Source organism: Hyaena hyaena, unplaced genomic scaffold (assembly GCF_003009895.1).
Source record: "Hyaena hyaena isolate Hyena2069 unplaced genomic scaffold, ASM300989v1 scaffold_253, whole genome shotgun sequence".
In the NCBI taxonomy this organism is placed as follows: domain Eukaryota; kingdom Metazoa; phylum Chordata; class Mammalia; order Carnivora; family Hyaenidae; genus Hyaena; species Hyaena hyaena.
Window position 1 is genome coordinate 1608902 of NW_024080887.1, and position 23149 is coordinate 1632050.

The 23149-nt window shown below is 45.9% G+C and overlaps 1 protein-coding gene across 1 annotated transcript in view; it reads right to left on the reverse strand.

Annotated features, from left to right (window-relative positions):
- CCNJL (cyclin J like) overlaps positions 1–20034 on the reverse strand; it is a 59438-nt gene extending 39404 nt beyond the window's left edge. The window contains exons 1-2 of the mRNA XM_039245331.1: positions 19911–20034; positions 19375–19489 (exon numbers count right to left, since the gene is read on the reverse strand). Of these exons, the coding sequence (XP_039101262.1) occupies positions 19375–19440 (66 nt within the window). The 5' untranslated portion in view covers positions 19441–19489; positions 19911–20034. The remainder of the gene's footprint in view (positions 1–19374; positions 19490–19910) is intronic.
- Positions 20035–23149: the final 3115 nt, after the last annotated feature.

A 23149-nucleotide genomic window follows, 5' to 3' on the forward strand; every position in this document is an offset into this window, starting at 1 on the left:
TCCCCCTTCAAGACGGCATCAGAAACCATACTTTCAATGGCTGTGTAGCATTTCATCATAGTAAGGTGGTGTCGTGAGCCCACCAGACCCCCATTCTGGGCATGTGGGCCATTTTTCATCCTTGTGGTGTTTGTTCTGGTCACTCCCCAGACAGGCCTTCCCTAATGCCCTCCCACAGTGGCCTGAATGTTCCCACACTGAGCATTGACTGTCCAGTAAAGGGTTTGCTTGCTTATTAACTGGCCTTCTCCTTCCACCCTGCAGAATGTTGTATCTGTGAGGGAGGGAGTCAATTTTCTCTCCAGGTCTGGGCTGTACCCCTGGTACTTGGCACACAGCAAGGGCTAATGAATATCTGCTGAATGAATGAATGAATGAATGTTTGAATAAATGAATGGAGTGTTCTTCATGATGCACACAGGTGCGACCTCAGCCAACACCAAATGGGGGAATGCTTCCCTCTGCCTGTGGCCATCCCTGCCTCACCCCAGTCTCCCTTAGCCAGCCCTGCAGACTTTCTTGGGGTAACCAATGAGGAGACACTGCCCCCCTCAGTGGGAAATTCCACCATGATGTGGGACAGTTCTGTGACCAGAGGCACCATTCTAGAGGAAAGGAAGGTGGCACATGTCCAGAAAGGCTTGAGTCCTTTAGAAACCACTCTCCTTGCTGACCAAGAGCTCTGTCTGGGGGTTCCAAAGCAGAAAGAGGATTATCGAGAGGGGCAGCACTCCAAGGAAGGCCAAAGACAAGTGAACCACAACATCTACAAATCCCAAACTGGAATACACACAGAGGGAGAAGGGCTGCGTGGACAGGCTTCGGAAGATTCCAGGCACGTGTCTGGCCTCCAATGCTTTCCCCTTCCCCACAGAGGCACTGACTGACCTTGGCAGAGGTGGCAAATACTCTACACCTGGGCTGGGCTCAGATGTGCCTGGGAGAACAAGTGAAGCGAGGCTCTAGTGTAGTTCAACAGGCCCCGAGCCCACAGCCAGGACAGCTGGGCAGGGACTCCAGCTTGTCAGAGCTGAAGGACAGGTGGGGGAGAAAATTCAGCCTGCGCTCTTCACACACAGGCTCTGCCGGCATTTTGAGGCTAACCTCAGAGGACTTTGAAGGTCGTGTGCATTGTAGAAGTTCAGCTGGTCACCCCTGTTTTCTCACATGAAGGGAGGAAGGAAAGTCTACATTTTAACCTTTGGTGTCCTATACTGTGTTGTTTTCTAACTGCCTTATGGTTTTACTTCTCATTACTCACCTATTCTTCCTTCAGATCTCAGCTTAAAAATCACTTCTGAAAAGAGTGTTTCCTGGTCATATGCCTTTCAGATACTCCCCAAGCACCTAGAACTCTTCTCCATCCATCCATCCATCCATCCATCCATCCACTTTCAGTGTCTTTCTTCACTTCTCAACTGTAAACATCATGAGGAAAGGGATGGGTTTGTCTTGTTCAGCTCTGTGACTCCAATGCTTAACACAGAAGAAATACTCAATAATTAACAAAACATCCAAATTTGGAGAATGGCAAATACTTGAAATGAAAAGGGAAGTAAAAATGATGTGCTTGTGATCTTAAAGGTTGAATAAAACTATCATAATATACAAATCCAAACATTCCCCAAGACCAGACAGGAGGTGTAAGAACATGGGGATGCTGGATTCTAGGGGAAAGAGAAAATTCTGTCCATGCATTGGGGTGCCTCAGTCTACCCAGTAGCAGCAGCGGGTGACACAGAGGAAAAAGGTGGTGTTTTCTAGACTATGTACTCTACACTCAGTCATTTCAAAGGCAATGTTTCCCAGTGTGTGTTCCGTGACACCCCAGGCCCAGCTTTACCCTCCCTGAAGAACAGGGATCTGTGGGCCATACTACATACTACTTTGTTCCTTTTTGAAAGGAATCATATGTTAGCTCACTGGAAGCCCTGGAACATGTGTTCAGGAAAAAACTTACACAGTCTTAGGAAACCCTAGGTTAAATCTATTTATCCACAGATGATCATCACCACAATTCCTTTTTAGGGGGTGGGAGCAGAGTAACAACATCCCAGAGAGCTTGCTCCGGGAGATGGTGATTTAGGGTGCTGGCAGCTGGGCACTGGTGTGCCGGGGAAATTAAATTCCAATGCGTCTGCAAGGTGAGACTCCAGAGAGAATCCCTGGCTCAAGTCCCAACAAGCTAATGATGCTAAGCCGAGAGGTTTACTGTAAAGCTCTCTGAGATAAAAAGACACAGTTTTCACCTGCCGAATTGCCCTGGTAAGAATTTTCATACAGCCATGGTGTTAGGAGCCTAGGAGAGGCACAAGATGCTCAATGCCAAGTCACCCAGGTGGCCACGAGCTAGGTGCCCTGCCTCACGTGGTCCAAGGACAGAGCTCCAAATTAAATCCCCTCAACTGCCCCATATAATACACATATACACATTTATACATATATATACATTTTTATATATGACACATGTATTTATAATTTTGGCAGTTCCCAATCCTCTGTAAACACTGACCTGGTTCCTCCCTGGAAAACACCTACTGCTATGTAGACTGAGGTACCTGCCACCCCAAGGCAAGGACAGAATTCAGCACCCCCAGGTTCTTTAAAAAATTTTTTAAAATTTATTTATTTTTGAGAGACAGACAGAGACAGAGCATGAGGGGGGGAGGAACAAAGAGAGAGGGAGACATAGAATCCCAAGCAGGCTCTATGCTGTCAGCACTGAGCCCAAGGTGGGGCTCAAACCCACCAACTGTGAGATCATTACCTGAACCGAAGTCAGATGCCTAATCAACTAAGCCAACCAGGCACCCCAACATCCCCAGGTTCTTATACCTCCTCTCTGGTCTGGTCTTCGTGAGTATCTGGAATTGCTCATTACGATAGACAGCTTTAAACAACCTTCCATTTTATATACATGTGTTATAAACATGATTTTAAATCTATATGTATCTCCCTTTGCCAGATACCATGTTCTATGAATTCTGTCCTCTCACCTCCAACAAGCCCACAAGGTGGAGATTATCAGTATTCCAGTAATCCAGACAAAGACAGCTCAGAGAAGCTACGTAACTTGCTTAAAGTCACCCAGTTTGTAAGTGATGGATCTGAATCCAGGCTTTCTCACTCCATGCTCATAACACTGTTTTGCAGAGTCTATGGGATAGTTTAGGTTTGTGTTTTCCTCCAAAATAACATTATATGTAACAGGTTATAAAATATTTTATTACTATAGGAATTTTAGAAAACAAAATATAAGAATACAAAGAAAATTAAATTCACCAGCAATCACACCACCAAGAGATAAGCGTGAGCATATACACATGTTGGTAGATGCACCTCTAGTCTTGTTTCCCTGCATATACACGGCCCCACTTCTCTCTCACACCGTGCTATGGCCCTACTGGCAGCTGTGACAACCTGGGCTCTCCATCGCAGCACTCAGCCTGTTGAGCTGGGCAGTCAGTGGTACCACCACCAGTACCGGCTGACGCCCAGAAAACTGAGGCACACAAGTGCAATGGCCAGAGTCACATTGCAGGTTAGTGGCAAATCCTGGACCTGGACATCAGAGGAACTGGCTGGGCCTGGGGTGTGATGCTGCTTTGAGCATGACACCCACTTCATAAGTGGCCCAAGGTGCAGAGCAGGGCTAAGCCGCTCTCCCACACCAGCCGCTGAAGGGAAACCACACTGGTCTCCTTTGTGCTTCCCGCCATGCTCATCCTAAGCGCTGCCAACTGCCGCCTCCCTAGGGAGGCTGGGCCTCCAGGCACTGGGCCAGCTGGTTGGGAAACAGCTCGAGGGATGGTGTCTGCCTGAGAACAAAGAGTAGCGAGACATGAAGAAACATCATGTGTAACCAAGGTGACCAACAGGAAGTGGAGACTTGTAAATTGAAAGGGAAAAAGAAAGGGGAGGTGGGTAGTTTGGTCCTTCAGAGGCCTCAGAAGTACACACCCCTGACCCAGGAGGCCCTGCACGGCTGAAGGATTACCCTCCTTCCCCTCTCAGCCCCAGTTGCTTCATAGAGCCCACGAAGGTATTTTTGGTAAAGAACCAACATCTCTGTGAGAACACTGTTTCGACACCCTTGAGGGGGTGGCTTGCAGCACACGATGACAGCAGTGCCAGTAACACTCCCTCCTGCTGACCTCCAGCCTGTCTTCCAGCAGAGAGAAAGGCCATTCCCAGCCACCACGTCTCTCACTGGCCCCCTGATCTCAGAAAAGGCCAGCTCCAGACACATCTCCTCGTTCCCAGGAGCCAGAGCCACTGCCCTCCAGAGTATACTCTGTGGCAGGCCCGGCTGCAGCTGCTGGCATCCAACTGCGGCCAAAGGCATGTGTGCCTACCTCTCCATGGTCCAACCCCAGAGACCCACCCCCAACACCCCCACAGACAACACTCATGGCCCTTTAACAAACTGTCCCCTAAATTCTTCATTTCAGCAGCTTCCTGACTTGACCACATCACTCACACCTTCTCAACGGGGGGTGCCCCTCATTGTCCCACATGTTCCATTATCTAGGCACAGGGGTCATGATGCACCCCCTTCCATGGTGGTTCTCTGTAAAAGGTCCAACCCCTTTCACTCCTGAGTCAGCATTCCTAAGCTGTGGCCCCAATAGCTCTTCACACGACTCTTCCAGGACCCATTCCCAATTTCCAGATTCCTTCTGATGGATTCTCCTGGGCACCTTGACTGTACCATGCAGCCTGAAACAGGTCAGTGAGGTAACCACTACCACTGCCTCCATTCCCCTGCTGATCTACATTCCAGGCTTTCTACAACTGTGGTCAGCTGATCACAGGCATTGGAATCTTCTGAGAATCCACAGAAAAATGGAGGCTTCCCCCTGTACTCAGTTGGATAATGTCTCCCTAAAACCCCTATCTACCCAGAACCTCAGAATGTGACTTCTTTTTGAAAATAGGGCCTTTACAGACGCAATCAAGTTACAATGAGGTTATAATGGATTACTGGTGTCCTTGTGCGAACAGAAAACAGAGACATACAGACATACAGAGGAAAGACTGGGCAAAAACAGATATAGGAGAAAGATGAGACAAGATGGAGACAGAGAATGCATGAATGCAGTTACAATCAAGGAGCACCCAGGAAGAGGCAAGGAAGGATCCTTCCTGAGAACCTCTAGAAGGAGCACAGCCCTGCAGACACCTTGATTTTGAACTTCTAGTCTCTAAAACTGAGAGAGAATAAACTTATACTGTTTTAAAATTTTTTTTTAAATGTTTTATTTATTTTTGAGAGAGAGACAGTGTGAACAGGGGAAGGTCAGAGAGAGAGGGAGATACAGAATCTGAAGACAGGCTCCAGGCTCTCAGCTAGCTGTCCGCATAGAGCCCAACACGGGGCTCGAACCCACTAACTGTGAGATCATGACCTGAGCCGAAGTCAGACGCTTAACTGACTGAGCCACCCAGGAGCCCCAAACTTCTACTGTTTTAAGCCACCCAGTCTGAGGCAGCCCTAGCTATCTACTGCATTCCCCATTTCCTGACTTACTGTATCAGACTTCCTGGGGACACAACTGGGCACCCATCTGTGCTTTACATGCACTTATCTGAACCTGATGCTTCCGTATATACTCCATGAAGGCAAAGAACTTTGTTTTGTTCACCACTTAAATTCTCAGCAGCTGGCAGTGCTTAGCATGTGGATGGCTGCTAAAAACAGGTGTTGAATGCAAGAATGAACACGCACTGATGTTCACGAACTACTAGTGCCATGGTCAGGACAATTAACTCGTCTTTTTTTTTTTTTTTTTTTTTTTTAGAGAAAGAAAGAGAAAGGGAGAGAGAAAGAGAAAATCAGGGGGCAGAAGCAGAGGGAGAGAGAAAAAGAATCTTAATCAGGCCCCATGCTCAGCACCGAGCCCAATGTGGAGCTCAAACTTGAACCCTGAGATCATGACCTGAGCCAAAATCAAGAGTCAGATGCTTACCTGACTGAGCTACCCAGGGGCCCCTCCTCATCTTTTCTCTCTTAAGCAACATTAATAATCAATGAGATAATATGCATCAAGGACTTAACACTGTCTGGCTTATTGTAGGCACCCAATAAACATCAACTCCCTTAACTTAGTGGGCAGTGGGAGTCTTTTAAAGAGGACACAGAAACTAGCACATGCTAGAAGGAGCTTTCTAAGAACAATTTTCACTGTGACAAAGGCCCATAATGCTCAGCAATGGAAAAATGTAAGAAACTCGAAACCCTTACTTCCTTTTGTTAACTGGTCCTTTGACTCTATTTCCTCAAATTCTCAAGTCTCTCCACTTCCTGCCCTGGTTCAGATGCCATCTCTCTGGATTACCACCAAAACTGGAGACAGAGGTCTCCAAGGGCAAGGCCACTTCCCAGTGATCCAGCACTCCCTCCTCATAGCACTGTGCGTGCTCGGAGGATACGTGTACACATCCAGGAGACCCACATCCCTAGAGCCAATGCTCCCCGGCCCCTATCCTGTCCCTCCCCCACTCACCAGGCTGCCCTTTACAGGTCACTGTGTGACCATCACTCACTGCCCTGTGCCCTGGGAGATGAACTTCCTCCACACCTCCCTCTGCCTAGCAAGCTTCTGCTTATCCTTTGAACACAGCCCTAACAGCACCTCCTCTTTGAAGCTTTTCACATGTCTCTAGGCAACGAGATGTCACCATCTGTACAGTGGTTAACAATGTGAGCTTTGGAACCAGGCTGCCTGCCTTCAAATCCTGGCTCTGCCGTCTTCATAGCTGCGTGGCCTTAGGTAAGTCACGTAACTCTCTAAACTCCAGTATGTCTCACCTGTAAAATGAGGATAAATACAGTGCCTTCTAGAGGGGGCTGTCTGAGGACTTCGGTAATGGAAGGAAACGTGTATCAAGCAAGCACCCATTAATGTACATTAATGTGGACTTACCATTACTGATGTTGAGGCCTCCGGGTGTGGCTGAGTCCACAGCCTCTCCTGGAAGAGCCTCCCATAGGTCTACAGGTTATACGTGTGGCTCAGTAAATGCTGGATGAAGGGGCTGTTGGCCAATGAGGCCATGAGATGGTCCAAGGAAAGAAGCCAGAATTCTGCCATCCCCACTCATGATCTAGAAAGGCTGCCTGTGGCCGCTAGGTTTCCTCCTTTCTCACCAGAATGCTGAAATCCCTTCCTCCCCAAACAGGCCTCCAGGGAGGTTCCTGACAACTGGGAAGATATCCCTACGGGTACGGGTCTGACAACAATTCTCCCACAAACCACTTCATGGCCAATCTCAAAAGTAACCATGCAAAATAAACCCTGAAGTATTAAGGGATAATGCCTGCAACTCAGTTCCAGAAAAAAAAATGTATAAAGATGGAAGAAGAGAAAGACAAGGCAAATGTGTTTATAGTGTTCACAATTGTGGACCATGTTGGCAGCTTTCCTGTAAGTTTGATACTATTTCAAAACAGAAAATGAACACGGGAGAGACTAACAAGAGGTATCAACTCAGAAGCAACAGCCTTGTCCCAGTAACCCCCGCCTTCTCACGTCCCTTGAGGGGAAGTTTGTGTTACCCCATCACCGACTTCAAGGCTGCTGCAATTCGTCTGTCCATCCTAAGTCAGACTTTGCACAGCAGATCGCACGGTCTCAAAGCCCCAGCTCTCCCACTTAAAAGGGAAACCCTGGCCGACCATTTAGGCTCTCAGAGGCTATTTCTCTACCAGCAGGATGGAGCTACTGGGAGCCATGCTACCTGCCCCATAAGCCTGTTTCAACAGCCAAGTGCAGGAAGGCAGAGTGTGGGCTATAGGGTGCAGATACCAGATAAGGTGTCTGTGATGTGCAGCAGTCACTCTGCTCAGAGCTAAAGAACACGGTCCTGGGCTGCCCTCACGGGTCTGCTGTCTAGTGGGGAGGCTGGTTCTAAATCATATAATCCCATTAATGAGTGCAGAATTACAAATCATGCTGAGTGCTGAAGGAATAATGCACGGTGGTCTGAGAACATAATAAGGGTCCCAGGCCTGACCTAGTCTGGACGGGAGTGAGGAAAGGCTTCTCTGAGGAAGTGATGTTTGAGCTGACAGCTAGCTAGACAACAAGTAGGTTACAGCACATTAAAATCCCACAAGAGTAGGGAAGTATGTAAACCAAATTGTTAACAGAGAACTTGAGTTAAATGATACCATGAGGAAGGAACAGGCCAAATCAAGCGTAGGGGACATTTACCAGAACAAATGACCTGATTTCTCCAAAAATCAAGGTCATGGAAAAAAATGATTTTAAGGGAATAGGGTGGGGTGCAGGGAGACTACTGGAGAATTAAAAACTTAAAACTTAAAAATTTTATTTTTTTATTTTGAGAGAGAACAAGCATGGGAGGGATAGAGAGAGAGGGAGAAAGAGAAAGAATCCCAAGCAGACTTCACACTGTCAGCACAGAGCCCAATGCAGGGCTCAAACCCACGAGATCATGACTGGAGCCAAAGCCAGGAGTTGGACGCTCAACTGACTGAGTCACCCAGGCCCCCTTAAAGAGTAATTTCTAGGAAATGTAATACATGGACCTTAACTGGATGATGGTTTGAATAAACCAACTATAAAAGCCATTTTTGAGACAAGTGGGAAAGCTTAATATGGACTAGGCAATAGTAGATATTAATGAATCAATGTTAATTTTGTTAGATGTGATAATGGCATAGTTGTTACATTTAATTTTTTTTAAATGCTTATTTATTTTTGAGAGAAAGAGAGAGAGCACAAGAGAGCGAGCACTCGAGTCGGGGAGGGGCAAAGAGAGAGGGAGACAAGGACCCGAAGCAGGTTCCAGGCTCTGAGCTGTCAGCACTGAGCCTGACACAGGGCTTGAACCCATGAACTGTGAGATCATGACCTGAGCTGAAGTTGGACGTTTAACTGACTGAGCCACCAACGAGCCCCCATAGTTGTTACATTTTTTTAAAAAAAAGCCTATTAGCATATTTTTATACATAAAATGACATGTTATCTGGGGAACAGAAGAAACAGGTACTAAGCTAGGTAAAGAGTACATGGGGATTCATTTTTACCATTCTCTCTACTTTTGTGTATCTTTAAAAATTTTCTATCATAAAAAGTTAAGAAAAAAACAGAGGTACACTCCAGAGAATTAGACATGCTCTGAGTTGTCTGGGATTTTTACAACGATCAGAAAAATCAAGTGTCATCGAGTGCAAAGCTGCCTTCCACAACATCACATCTAATGACTCCACAATATTTTAGTGTATTATACCAACCCAAGTGAAACTGATTCCCTTCTAATAGGCACTTAGGTTCTTTCCAACTTTTCTGTACACCAACTGAATCTAGCTCCTGATGCTTCTCTTCTAATGTCCCTCCCCTCCCATTCCTGTTCCCCCAACCCACCCACCCAAGTCACTGGATGATCATTTCTGGAATAAGTAGCTTGTGGTACCATTATGGATCTCTCTTCATAAAGGATGCCCAGGCTCTGGCACTACCTGCTCCAGTGACCTCTAAGGGAGCCAATGACTCCCAACAATTCAAGTTTGGTCTCAGAAGGATTGAGTTCCCAAGTAAGTGGCACGTGGAGGTAGGAGGCAGCATACACTGAGGGGGCTGAGAGGGAGCACTGGGGGTTTTCTGGCCAGGGTGGAAGGCACCTCAACAGCCCTTACCCAGCCCAACATGGGTCCCAGGCTGGTTCCTTGCTGCAGATGAGACCCCCCCCCAGGACCGGGAAGGTATTCAAAGTTCCCTCCTCATTCCCTCCCAGCCTTCAGTTCTTTTCCCACTCTGGGTTCCCATTCCTTTCAAACACAGCCAGGAGACACCATTTTGACCTTACCAAAGGGCCTTGATTTTTTTTCAAAACAGTAATCCCTAGGTTTAGCAAAGCTGTTGGGAAGCAGGCAGTCTCCCACACCTCTGCTGGAAATGCAAACAGGTGCAACCTTTCAGGATTAACCGGTGATATATAAAGTTCTCAAATTTATACCCTGGGACCAACTATTTCATTTTAGGAAATATTCCCATGACCATACTCACAGACAGACTAGGATCAGCACCACAGCACCATTTAAAATCAAATGGTACACGAGAGGGGCACATGGGTGGCTCAGTCAGTTGAGCGTCCAACTTCCCGCTCAGCTCATGATGTCACAGTTTGTGAGTTCTAGCCTCGTGTCCAGCTCTGTGGCAACAGCTCAAAGCCTGGAGCCTACTTCAGATGCTGTGTCTCCCTCTCTCTCTGCCCCTTCCTGCCCCACTTGCGCTCTATCTCTGTCTCTCAAAAATAAATAAATACTTAAAAAAATTTTAAAAATCAAATGGTATACAAGAAATGCCTCAAAGGACAGGAGAGAAATGGATGAAAAGAGCTGTGTTGTATAAATAAACAAATGGAATACTACTTAGCAAGAAAAAGGAATAAACTTCTAATAACTACAGCATGGATATATCTCAAACACATTACACTATGTAGAAAAAGGCGGACAGAAAAGAGTACTTATGTGTAACTCCATGTATATCAAACTCTAGGAAAGACAAATACAATCCAGAGAGACAAAGAGCAGATTGCTTGTCTGGGGCTGGGAGCAGGATGGAGTGAGTGACTGAGAAGGGGCACAGAGGAGCTTTCTCGGTTGATGGCAATGTTCTGTAGCTTTTTTATTTAAGATTCTTTAAGTTTACTGGGGCAATTGAGTGGCTTGGTTGGTTAAGTGACTCTTGACTTTGGCTCAGGTCATGATCTCATGGTTCATGGGTTCAAGCCCCACATCAGGCTCTGTGCTGTTGGTACGGAGCCTGCTTGGGATTCTCTTTCTTCGGCTCTCTCTGCCTCTCCCCTGCTTGTGCATGTGCTCTCTCTCTCTCTCTCTCAAAATAAGTATTTTGTAAATAAGTAAGTAAGTAAGCTTAAATTTTTTAAAGTTTATTTACTTAAGCATTCTTTATATCCAATGCGGGGCTTCAACTGATAACCCAGAGATCAAGAGCCACATGCTCCACTGACTGAGCCAGCTTGGTACTCTGGCAATGTTTGTTCGGTTATCTTGAACGTGGTGGTAGTTACCTGACTGCATACATTTATCAAAATTCACTATACGCTGTAAAATGCATGCACGCTTAAGATCTATACATTGTACTATAGGGGTGCCTGGGTGGCTCAGTTGGTTAAGCATCCAGCACCAGGTTGGGTCATGGTCCGTGAGTTTGAGCCTTACAAGGGGCTCTGTGCTGACAGCTCAGAGCCTGGAGCCTGTTTCCAACTCTGTGTCTCCTTCTCTCTGTGCCCCTTCCCTGCCTGTGTGCTCTCTCTGTCAAAAATAAATATATGTTAAAAAATGTTTTTAAAACGATCTGTACATTGTATTCTAGATTATAACTCAATTTTAGAATACAAATAAGCAGCTCCACCTAAATATCCAACAAGGAGATGAGCCAATCAAATCCTACTGTATCCACACAAGAAACCGTGATGCATGATTATTGTAGAAACATAGTTAATGACGTAGAAAGTTGTTCAGTATATAGAATGAAAGAAAAATTAAGTTATAGAACCATAAAATACAATGACATAAAATATATATATTTAGATAGAAAATGACCAAAAAGAAATAGTCCATCCATTCATTCAATAAAAAGGTATTGAGTACCTACTATATACCTTTATAGTTACAATGAGCAGAAAAGCCACAAAAAAAAAAAAAAATACCTCTGGTCATGGAGCTTCTGTTTACTGGTTTCACAGAAAATATTTAAATTACTAAAATACACATTAAAAAAATCAAATGGTACAGGACAGTATAAAGTATACTACTTGTGTTAGAACACACACACACACTTGTGTTTGTTTATGCATGGAACAACACTGGAAGAATTCACAAGAAGCTGGGATTGGTGGTACCTTCTAGAAAGAAACTTGCAGAATGGGACAGGGTGGAAGGAACTTATTCACTACCTTTTATATAGCTGGATTTTTTTTTTTTACCATGTTCTCATATTACCTATTCTAAATAAGCACAATGAATTGTTTCTAATTTCTTTTGCTGGTGTCCAAAAACCAGGATTTCAGTGCAGAAGAACGATACAGAAATTCATGAAATGAACAGAGTTGTTTTGAGGCAAGGTATTTTCCATTTTTACTCAAAGAAGCAAAAACAAAATAAAACTGTATCATGATGACATGCACACAAAGGAATAGAAGAACCTGAACCGAAATATCAACATAGATGACTTCCAAATGGTGGAACTTTACTTTCTTCTGTTTGCTTGTATTTATTTCTGCAGTTTCCTAAACGAACAAGCAAAACAAAAACAAAAACAAAAACAAAAACCAAAAAACAAAAAACAACCCACCTCACTCTGTGTGTTTAATAACTTTAAAAAAAAAGAGAGAAAAGAGCAGACCCACAGTGTCACCTCTTTCTGCCAGGTGCTCAGATACTCCAGACAATTGCTGGCTGCACTCCCTTTACCCAAGGGGCAGTGTGGTTTAGAAAGACAAAGAAGTCAAGGGCAAGGGCACAGGGCCAGCTCAAGGCCTTAAATGTCCTCTCCTTACTTAGCATAGGCTTCCCCAGCCAACCAGGGTACTTGCCAACCCCCTTCCTCACCCTGAAATCAAGGCCCCACCAGCCCATACCCATGTATTTTCTCCTGGAACACCTGGGAGGCAGGCAAGGCAGGGATCACACTATCCCGATGTGCAGATGAAAGGACAGCTCCAAAATAATTTGCTTCTTCCACAGATAAGGTGCACAGAGGCCAAGTCTCAGGTGAGTGCTATGGGCACAATGGGCACTTCTGTTGTCTAAGACCAGAGGGGCTCATGAGAAAATGCCCAGTTCTGATCCACATTTGTTCCCAGTTTCCTACAGAATACAGGTTGGGGTACTGGAATCAGGGTGTCTTAAAGCTGGATGCCACCATGAATGATGTCTCACCTGGCCCCCCAACCTCATTTCTCACTCCATCTTCCATCTTCTGCATACAGCCCCAGGGGCAGCCCAGATCACCCTTACAAGAGGGACTGTAGGAAACCCCTCCTTGTACTAAAAGCCTCACACTCCCCTCCAGGAGGGGCCCTGAGGGCCACCTGCTTAGGGTCTCCCTTGAAAAGCACAACCATAAGGCAGCCTTGTCAGTAGGCAAGGGCTTGTCCAAACCAGCCATTCGGGGTCTGAAAGGCTTGAAGACACATTTCTGTAACTAAGCTGGGCAGACACGTTTTGTCACCAGTGTCTAGAACATTTTCTTATTGATAGATCTGGTTTTATCTTATGATTTGGGAAGAACTGTTCCCTCGGTGTGCAGAAACCCAAAAGGAGGGCAAGGAACAGAAAAACCAATTATAGGGTGATCTAGTCAAATTGTGGGGCATGGACTTGAATCAACACTTTCTATAGAGTCAAATGTTCAACCTTGCAGTGGAGAAATTTAAGGAATTTTGGGAAAAGAGCGAGAAGAAAAAATATTCATGTTGGAAGAACAAAATAAAAGGATGTGAAAGCTTTAGAAGCCACCAGAAAATGATGTGGCTTTAACCCAGGGGTGGGGGACCGAGCTGGGGTAAGATTCTGTCATGCCCAGCTGCCAGAGTTCAGGCAAGAGAAGACAGCCTGGAGGTGTCCCTCCCTCACCTGGCAGGTTAGAACACCATCATGTCCACCCCAGGGAGAGGCAAGAGCAAAGGCCAAATCACTTCAAGGTGAGAGGCACCATACACAGGTGAGGTGCCAGAGCCAAATAAGGAAGGCCTTGGCCGGGCAATCAGCCCTTCCAGTGCCCAAAGCATGGCCAGAGCCCACAGCTGCTGGATTCTCAGGGTGGTTTAAAAGTAAATCCAACTTGGAAAGTCACTGTAACGCAGACTAAAGCCCAGAGTCTACAGTGCCATGGATGGAAGAGCCTTGACTGTCCCCTGCCTTGTATTTCCAATCTTTGTTAAAATGGATGTTTCTGCAAATGAATTTACAGTCAAGCTCTGATAACAATGATCTAGTCACTCTCAACAGAGTTACACCCACTGAGTCTTGTAGTTTCCCATCTGTAAAACAGGGTCAATCCCAGCAGTAGGGCAGATATGAGAAGTGAGATAATACATGGCGGGCATGCTCGGTACACTGCCGGAATCAAGAAATGCTCAATAAATGGTAGCCACCAACATTATCATTGCCAAATGTCACTTTTGTTGGTGGTGGTGTTTAGGAAGATCTTTGTATAAATTCAGTCACAAATCAGTAAAAATGTCCTCGATCAGTCTACTGGTTCGAGAAACGTGGTCTCACACAGCTTAAGTTCTCTAAGTGTGGAAGGAAGCAAGCTTCAGGAAGCAGCTGACTGCTCTGCAGGGCAAGGAGACCCCCAAGGTATCACATGACCCCATCCTAGGAGGAGGTGAACAGGATGAAGGAGGGAACCTCTGGCATGCAGGCTCCCCGGAGCCCTGGAATATAAACCTACCAGGTCACAACAAGGAGGGCTTGTCCACATGGTTTTGAGAGGGTGGGATCTTAAATTTTAAACTTATTTTATTTATTTTTTAATATTTTTTAATGTTTTATTTATTTCTGAGAGAGAGAGAGAGACCGCGTGAACAGGGGAGGGTCAGAGAGAGAGGGAGATACAGAATCTGAAACAGGCTCCAGGCTCTGAGCTGGCAGTCAGCACAGAGCCGGACGCGGGGCTCGAACCCACGAACCGCGAGATCATGACCTGAGCCGAAGTTGGACGCTCAACCAACTGAGCCACCCAGGTGCCCCTTAAACTTATTTTAAAGTTAATTTTAGGGGCGCCTGGGTGGCTTAGTCGGTTGGGCGTCCGACTTCGGCTCAGGTCATGATCTCGCGGTTCGTGGGTTCGAGCCCCACGTCAGGCTCTGTGCTGACTGCCAGCTCAGAGCCTGGAGCCTGTTTCAGATTCTGTGACTCCCTCTCTCTCTGACCCTCCCCTGCTCACACTGTCTCTCTCTCTCTCTCTCCTAGAAATAAATAAATAAAAAAAAATTAAAAAAAAAAAAAAGACAAAAAACTTATTTTAAAGTTAATTTTAAACTTAAGGTAGATTCATCTTTCGGGGGAGAAAAAGGAGGCTCTCAGCTTTAATCTGAATATTCATGAGGGCATACACCTGGTTACCAGGAAACATCACCAAGAGCCTCACTGCCGCCACTGATGACAGTGATCATTTGTTATCATCTTCCCCTTCCCTCATGTTCAATGAAGAAGTTCAAGGGCACAGGTGTTACAAGTAAGAAACCTGATTCCTCCCTACTGGCTGGCAGCCCTCAGTCCCAGCAGAAAGAAGCTAGAGAAAGGGGTTCTAGGTTTGTTCTAGCAGAAGCAATAGGGCAAGAAAGATGATGAAGGGAGCAATTTAAGGCTGAGCATGGGATAAAGGTGGCCTGAGTGGGGGACATTTCTCTAGAGTGATCTGGACGGGAGGAGGGTTCCATGGCTGCTTAGATTTTGCCAATGGCATCTAGCTGCTGGGTCCCAGGTATATGATTTTCCCAGCCTCAACCCCATCACCATCCAATGGCCCAAAGGGATAATCATGCCTTTCTTAATTAGGACTACCTGTCACACTCATGAAGCCTTCAGAGGGTGGTTGCAAACTCCAAGCCTTACTCTGCACACACACTATGGGAAAGTGACTGTCAGTTTCACATTCAGCCTCCACTCAGCAGTCGTTAAGTGTGAAGGCACAATTGCTGTCATATGCCTACCACAGTTCTCAGGTCCTCTCCTCACTGCTAACATTCCTATAAAGTACACCCCCCAGGTTACAGAAAAGGAAACTAAAGAAGATTCATTCTTTTCACCACTCCACTCAGACTGGGGAGGCTCCGTGCTAGACACGGACACCTGGCACCGAACAAGACAGGCCCAGGACTGTTCTGGCAAAGCGTACATTCTAGCGTAGGGGAAAGATAATAAACAAACAAGGAAGAATTCCAGATGCTGGTAAATACCAAAAAGGAAACAAAACAGAATGATCTGACAGACACAGACTTCAAATTGAGGAACAGTCAGTGCAAAGGCCCTGAGACACAAAATGAGTTTGACTTATTAAAGGAAGAGAAAGGAGGTCAGTGTGGGAAGAGGTGGGAGACAAGGGAGGAGAGCAGGTAGGGCCCAACTATGTTAGGTATTACAGGTATAGGTAAGAACTGGGAATTTTACTAAAAGCAATGGGATGACACTGGAGGTCTTTAAGCAGGGAACTAACACAACCTAAGTTCTGGTGGTGGTGGGAAGAATGGACAATGGGAACCAGGTTCAAAGAAATTTTGAGAGGATGTACAAGCAGCTCAGGGTTTCACCGCCACAACTAGTTTGCATCTGACACCACAGTTCATTTCCACAGTGTCACACTTTACACACGATAGTGTAATGCCATTCTGGAATGGCACACCTGACAAAGTGGGGCTTCCACTCGCTGGGTTATCCAGCCTTGCTTCCTGCATCGGTCAACTGAGCATGACCACGCCTGGTTCAATCATGACAGTTCAACAGCACACACGCAAACCAGCTTTGTGTTATCTGGAAACATCTGACAAATGACGGTTGTCTACTGTGTGCCAGATTGTTCCACAGTGCTAGGCACTACTTGCCAAACTGTTCCACAGTGCTAGGAATGTAGTCCTAGAATAGGTGGTTACTAAAAAATTGCTGGGAAAAATAAAAGGCCAGCCTTTATTCCTTCAGAAAGATGAGTCTGGTGTGGCTACTGGGTTCCTCTTAGTCTTCACTTCTCTCTGCAAACTCCCCATAAAGCCAAAGTGTCTCAAGAAGCATCTGGGGCACCTGGGTGACTCAGTCGATTAAGCGTCCAACTCTTGGTTTCGGCTCAGGTGGTGATCTCATGGTTTGTGAGTTCAAGCCCTGCTTCAGGATGTCATCTGCTGTCAGCAGAGAGCCAGCTTTGGATCCTCTGTCCGCACCACCACCCCCCACCCCTCCCCTGCTTACATGTGCATTCTCTCTCAAAAACATAAACATTAAAAAAAAAAAAAAACATCTGCTTCTTTGAACAGAGAGTAGAAATAAAGGAGGAAAATAATTAATATGAGGGACGTGGGATATTTACATTATAAAACAAAGGAACCTGGGACTGCTCTCATAAGACCAGCTTCAAGGTCACAGATGACCCTGGGCATCAATCTCTGCCTGAACTTTCCATTTCAATCCTGTAGAGCCTGGACAAAGCCATCCTCCCTCTGAGATGAGCAGCCCAATAGGAAACTAACTCAGCAATACAGCTTGGGTGAGGCAAAATTAACGGGGTACCGCCTGCCTCTGTTCCTCTGTGTGGCCAGAGTGGTATTCAAAACACTCATATAAAAGATTGAGGATTCTCAGCTGACTGAGCTGGTTCAGTTTATGCTGCTTTCAGAAATCCTTCCTGTTAGAAAGGGACACATTAGATCAAAGTCATTGCTCCCAAGCTAGAAGCAGAAATGATAACCACTCAAGTCTATGATCAACAAGGAAGCCCAAATTCCATGGCAGTTCTTACTAGTTCATTTAGTCACTACCTCCAGAAAAGGACCTGGACTATACTGCCTGGTCTGCCAACCCACTATCCCTGCTTTCTTTCAAAAAAGTTTTAATGTTTTTTTTATTTTTGAAAGAGAGAGACAGAGCACAAGCCGGGGAGGGGCAGAGATGGAGATACAGAATCCGAAGCAGGCTTCAAGCTCTGAGCTGTCAGCACAGAGCCTGACATGGGGCTTGAGCTGTGAGATCATGACCTGAGTCAAAGTCGGAAGCTTAACTGACTGACCCAGCCAGGTGTCCCTCCCTGCTTTCTAACTGAACACCAAGACCTAGATTTCTTTTCTAGATGCTCGGAATGTGTGGCACCTTGGCCACTGTGCTCCAGGGAGAAAACCAAAAAAGCTACAGCCTGGGTAACCAACGCAAAACAGAGATAGACTAACAGGTACAGGCAAAGGAAAAAATACTAATTTGACTGGAAGACAGCCACTCCCTAATGAGGGGGGCAGAATCCTGAATAGCTGGTGACTTTATAAGCAGAACTCTACAGACACTGGGTGCAAATGCTTTACCTGTCTGTAGAGACGCAGGTCCTCTACTAGGAAGACCTCTCCCTCCCTATATTGGGTTGAATAGTATCCACCCCCTCCCCACCAAATTGATGTCCACCTAGAACCTCTGAAGGTGACCGTATTTGGAAAAAGGTTATTTTCAAATGTAAACAGTTAAATTAAAATACTATATTAAAGTAGACCCTATTCCAATAACTGGTGCCCTTATAAGGAGAAAAAACCAACACAGAAAGCTGTGTGACGACCAACTCAGAGTTTGGAATGATGCATCTACAAGCCAAGAAAGGCCAAGGATTAGACTGGCTCTGACAACACCTTCATTTTGGACTTCTAGCCTCCAGAACTGTGAGAGAAGACATTTCTATTGTCTTAAGTCCTCTTCTCGAGGCAAGCCTAGAAACCAATACACTCCTCTATTACACACCTGTTTCCCAAACCACCCTTCTCGGTCTCAGCCCAAAGGCAGAAGGCAAGACACAGGGGCCTTGCCTCAGTAGCCATCAGCACTTCCTCTGAGGTGAGAGGAGGGCAGGGATCCCATTTCAGCTGCCCCCAGAGGCCAGCTGGGGGGAGTGTTTGTTTTCTCCCCAAAGCCTCCCAGTTTTGTAGGCTCTCATTTAGACTGGGGTTCCTTAAATTTTACTCAGTTCCATCCTGGAGATTTGTGGATTTTTTTGAGGGAGACATAACTCCTATATACCTTACACTTCCATTTACCTCACATTTTTTTTATACTGAGTCACAATTTTTACTATCTTTAAAGAAACTGCTACTCCATTACAATCAATGGGAAATCGGCATCATTTATCCTAGGCAGAACTCGCTAGATTTTCATTTTTAAATTTCACGTTAAAATAAATACACAATAATTCTTTCTTTTAAATGTACCATTTAAAATAATCTCTTACGGGGGGGGATGGGCATGGAGGAAGGCACTTGTGGGGATGAGCACTGGGTGTTATATGGAAACCAATTTGACAAACTATTTGTAAAAAAAAAAAAATAGAATAAAATAAAATAAACTTGGGGAAAGAAAAATAAATAAATAAAATAATCTCTTATGGCAATACTATGGGAAATACTGCTTTACGGACTAGAGTTACGATCTCTGAGTTCCTAATCAGTAAACCAGTTAAAGCTCTCCAATCTCCAGCTTCTCCCCCACAACTCTCCGGGAGAAGGCTAAGGGCAGGAAGAAAGCAAGGCCACCAGGAGATCCAGCACTTAGGAGGGACGACCTGAGGACATCGAATCGAGACCCAAAGGCACTGTAACGACCCAGCCCCACAACCGCGGCAGGGAGGCACCGACCTTCTCGCGCAGGGTGCAGTGGACGTCCGAAGCGACGCGCCCTTCCCACCACGGCTCATCCATCATCGGGCATGCAGCACAGAGATCCGCCGCTACCGGGCTCTCAGGGCGCACCCTGCGTGGACACGGGCAACTTGAGCAGCCGCAGCACGCCCTCCCCCCCACCCCACCCCACCCCCGCCCACCGGCTCGGACCCGCGGCATCTCTAGTCTCGCCCGTCCCCGGCCAGGGCCCGAATGGGCGCCCCTTCCTGCCCCGCTCAGAGGAGCTGGTGGTCGCCTCCGGTTCCAGCCGACGGTGCGGTGCCGCCTTGCCCTCTGCTCGAGGGAGCCGGGGCGACCTGGAACTCTGCAACAACTTGCAGAATTTTTATCTTCCTTTTTGCGAAAGTTGCGCAGAAAGTTGCCGACTCCGCTAGCTCCCCCGAGGTTGGAGCTCCGGCAGCAGCCACCGGCTCGCCGTTCCCAACTCCTCCCCCGCCGCCCAGCCTTTGTCCTGCTCCCACATCCTGCCCTCGAGCCGGGGCGAAACTCACGCATCCCTCTTCGGGCGTGGGGGGCTGCGGCCGCCAGGCCCCTCTCAGGGCCGAGCCGGCGGTGCCCTCGGGTGCCTGCACGCGGCTTGGCGCGCGCGCGCGCGGGGGGCGCTCCACGCTCTCGACGTTGGCCTCCGCAGCCCCGCTCGACCCCGCCGCCGCCGCGCCCCTGCTCGCGCTCGGGTCCCGCCGCGGCTCGCAGCCTCCCGGCCGCCGGGGGCCTCCCTCCCTCGCTGGGGGAATTGGGGGCCGCGCCACGCGCATGCGCCGGCGGCCCGCACCCCGTGGGGCGGGGGGCTGGGAATTGGAGTCTTTCTTTCGCCGGCTCTGGCTCCGCTTCCTGCCCGCCAGCCTCCCCCGCTCGGTTGGAAAGCTTCCTCTCACCTTCGCGGAGACGCAGGGTGGCCTCCTGGGCACCTCGCCGGCTTCCGCGGGGAGCTCGGGGACCGCAGCGCCACCTGCGCGCACCACGCGTGAAGAGCGAGGGCAGGACGCCCCCAGAAAGTTCTGTCTCCCGCGTGCGCTGCTGTGGCCGATCTTACGTCGGTTCCACCTGCTTTTTCTATTTTATTAAAAAAAAAAAAAAAAAGTCCCGCGATGGGGAGGTAGATTTCTAAGCAGACAGTTCCCACGAACGCTCTAGAAAAGCCTCTCTTGGTTACCCACGAGTCCTTAATTCTAAAGGAGGCTCGGTGAATCAACTGGTATTTATTGTGTTCCTGCGGAGTGTAGATCTGCGTCTTAGATGGGAGGAAAACCGGTCTTTTTGAAGGGTACCCTGGATGGAAAAGCACTGTCTTTTTAATTCAGCTGATTGTTTTCGAAAAGGCACTCCCTCTAATAAGCTGATCTATAGGCACCACAGTGGGCTGTCCTCTTGGCCGATTGGTTTTTTGTGATACTTTTTGAGATTCGAAGACTTGTTTCAAACCCACCTACAAACTGGATGATTTCTGCCAAGTTCCTCACATGTTCTAAGACGGGGAACCCTCTTGTGTAAACTGGGAATAAAAATTGCACCAACCTGCTGGAAGATACTGTATTATTAAATAAGATAATTCGTGTGAAGTGATAATCGCCATGTCAGGTATAAAAACCAGTCAATAAATACCCGCCGCTAAAGCGCCTTTAGTTTCTGACTGATTTCCTGCAAGCATATACCCACCTGGAAAAAAATCTTGACCTAAGTCTTTGACAAGCTTCTATTAGAGCTTAAAGAGCAGTAAAATATGTATACTGTATAATATATATGTATATATACAGTATTATATATTATATATATATACTCATTTAAAAGTGTTAAATGCCTAGGAATACACTTACTGAGAAGAGCAGCCTTTTAATGAAGAAATTATGAAAGTTGAACCATAATAAGAAAGGCTTGAAGAAATAGAAGCTGAAAATACCAACTTGACCCAAATTAACTCCTTTAATAAAATTCTAATGATTGCAGGGCTGGATGGGAGATAACATGTAACGCTTTCTCTAACATTCAATCAAATGGAAGAATATCCATGAGAAAATCTAAGAATTTTAAATTTTGAAAATGGAAGCTAGACCTATATTACCAAATCTTAAAACATATTGCTAAGGTGGGGTGCCTGACTGGCTCAGTCAGAAGAGCATGCAACTCTTGATCTTGGGTTTGTGAGTTCGAGCCCCACATCAGGTGTAGAGATTAATAAAAAGATAATAATAAATAAATTTTTAAAAAATACTGCTAAGGTATAATTATAATAGTGTGGTGTTGATACAGAGTGGATGGATAACCATCAGTGGAATAACTGAAGTCTAGAAACATATACAGTATATTTAGAAACCAATCTTAGGATAAATAAGGCATTTCACTTTTGTGTGGAAAAGGATAAATTCTTCAATAAATTAGTCTGAGAAGATTAGTTAATTTGGGGAGAAAAGTAAAACTACAGATTTATTTAAACCGTCACCAAAATAAATGTAAGAACTTGTGAAATGACGAAACTAAAATAGGGACTCTTGGGTGGCTCAGGCAGTTGAGGGTCTGACTTCAGCTCAGGTCATCATCTCACTGTTCCTGAGTCTGAGCCCTGCATTGGGCTTGCCCACTTCAGATCCTCTGTCTGCCCCACTCTCTCTGCCCCTCTTCTGCTCATGCACATGCACATGCTCTCAAAAATGAGTAAACATTTATATAATAATACATATAAGGATTGTATATAAAATATATGTGCCAGATGACAAAATTAAAACAATTTAGTAACAAGTTTGATGTCCTTTATTCAAGGAAACCCAGTCCATGGGATGGGAGAGTGCATTGGCTCACCAGCAGTGGAACCCTCTTCCAGAGGGATCTTGGGCAAGAACAAGGTTTATAGACAAGAGGCTATAATGAGGGCATGACTCATTAAGAGGTTAGAGATTTCTTATAAGGATAGCAGGTCCTATTTGCTAAGGTAAGGTAAACTAGCTAAAGCTAACTTGGAGATTTGTGATTAGTGTATATTAGGTTTCCTTGCCAGGTGTTTCCAGAAAAGTGCAGAACAACTTAGGTTTTGATTTTAGATGTGACACAGGCTACTAGGGTGGCCTCTGTATTAGGGATCCATTTCTATAAATTAGCTTTATCAAGCCCAAACAACTACAAACAACAACAACAAAATCACAAGACAATTAGGAGAAAACATAGGTGCAGTATTTTAGAAGAAAAAGCCCAGATATAAAGCACAGGAAGAAAGCCAGGGATAAGTATATATATTTGAGTAAATATGCAAGACTTAGTTAGACATATCAGATATCACAGAAAAAGGCAAATGACAAAGTGGATAAAATGTTTTTAACAAATATGACAAAAGGTAGATCTTCCTATCTGAACCTCTAGTAAATGATTACCACATAAAACGCATCAAAATTCAGAATTTCATGTATGCCATGAAAGAATTCAAATGGATTAGTATCAGTTTTTAAATGTTCATACTCACTAAAAGACATTAAAATTTTTTTTAGAAACTTTGTGATACAAATTTGTTGAGAATTTTTAAAAATACAGCAGGCGAGGGGTGTCTGGGTGGCTCAGTTGGTTAAGCGTCCAACTCTTGATTTGAGTTCAGGCCATGATCTCATGGTTTGTAGAATCGAGCCCTGAGTTAGGCTCTGTGCTGACAGTGTGGAACCTGCTTGGGATTCTTTCTCTCTGCTCCTCCCCGACTCGTGCACTTTCTCAAAATAAATAAAAATTTAAAATATCTATATGTAACATGCGA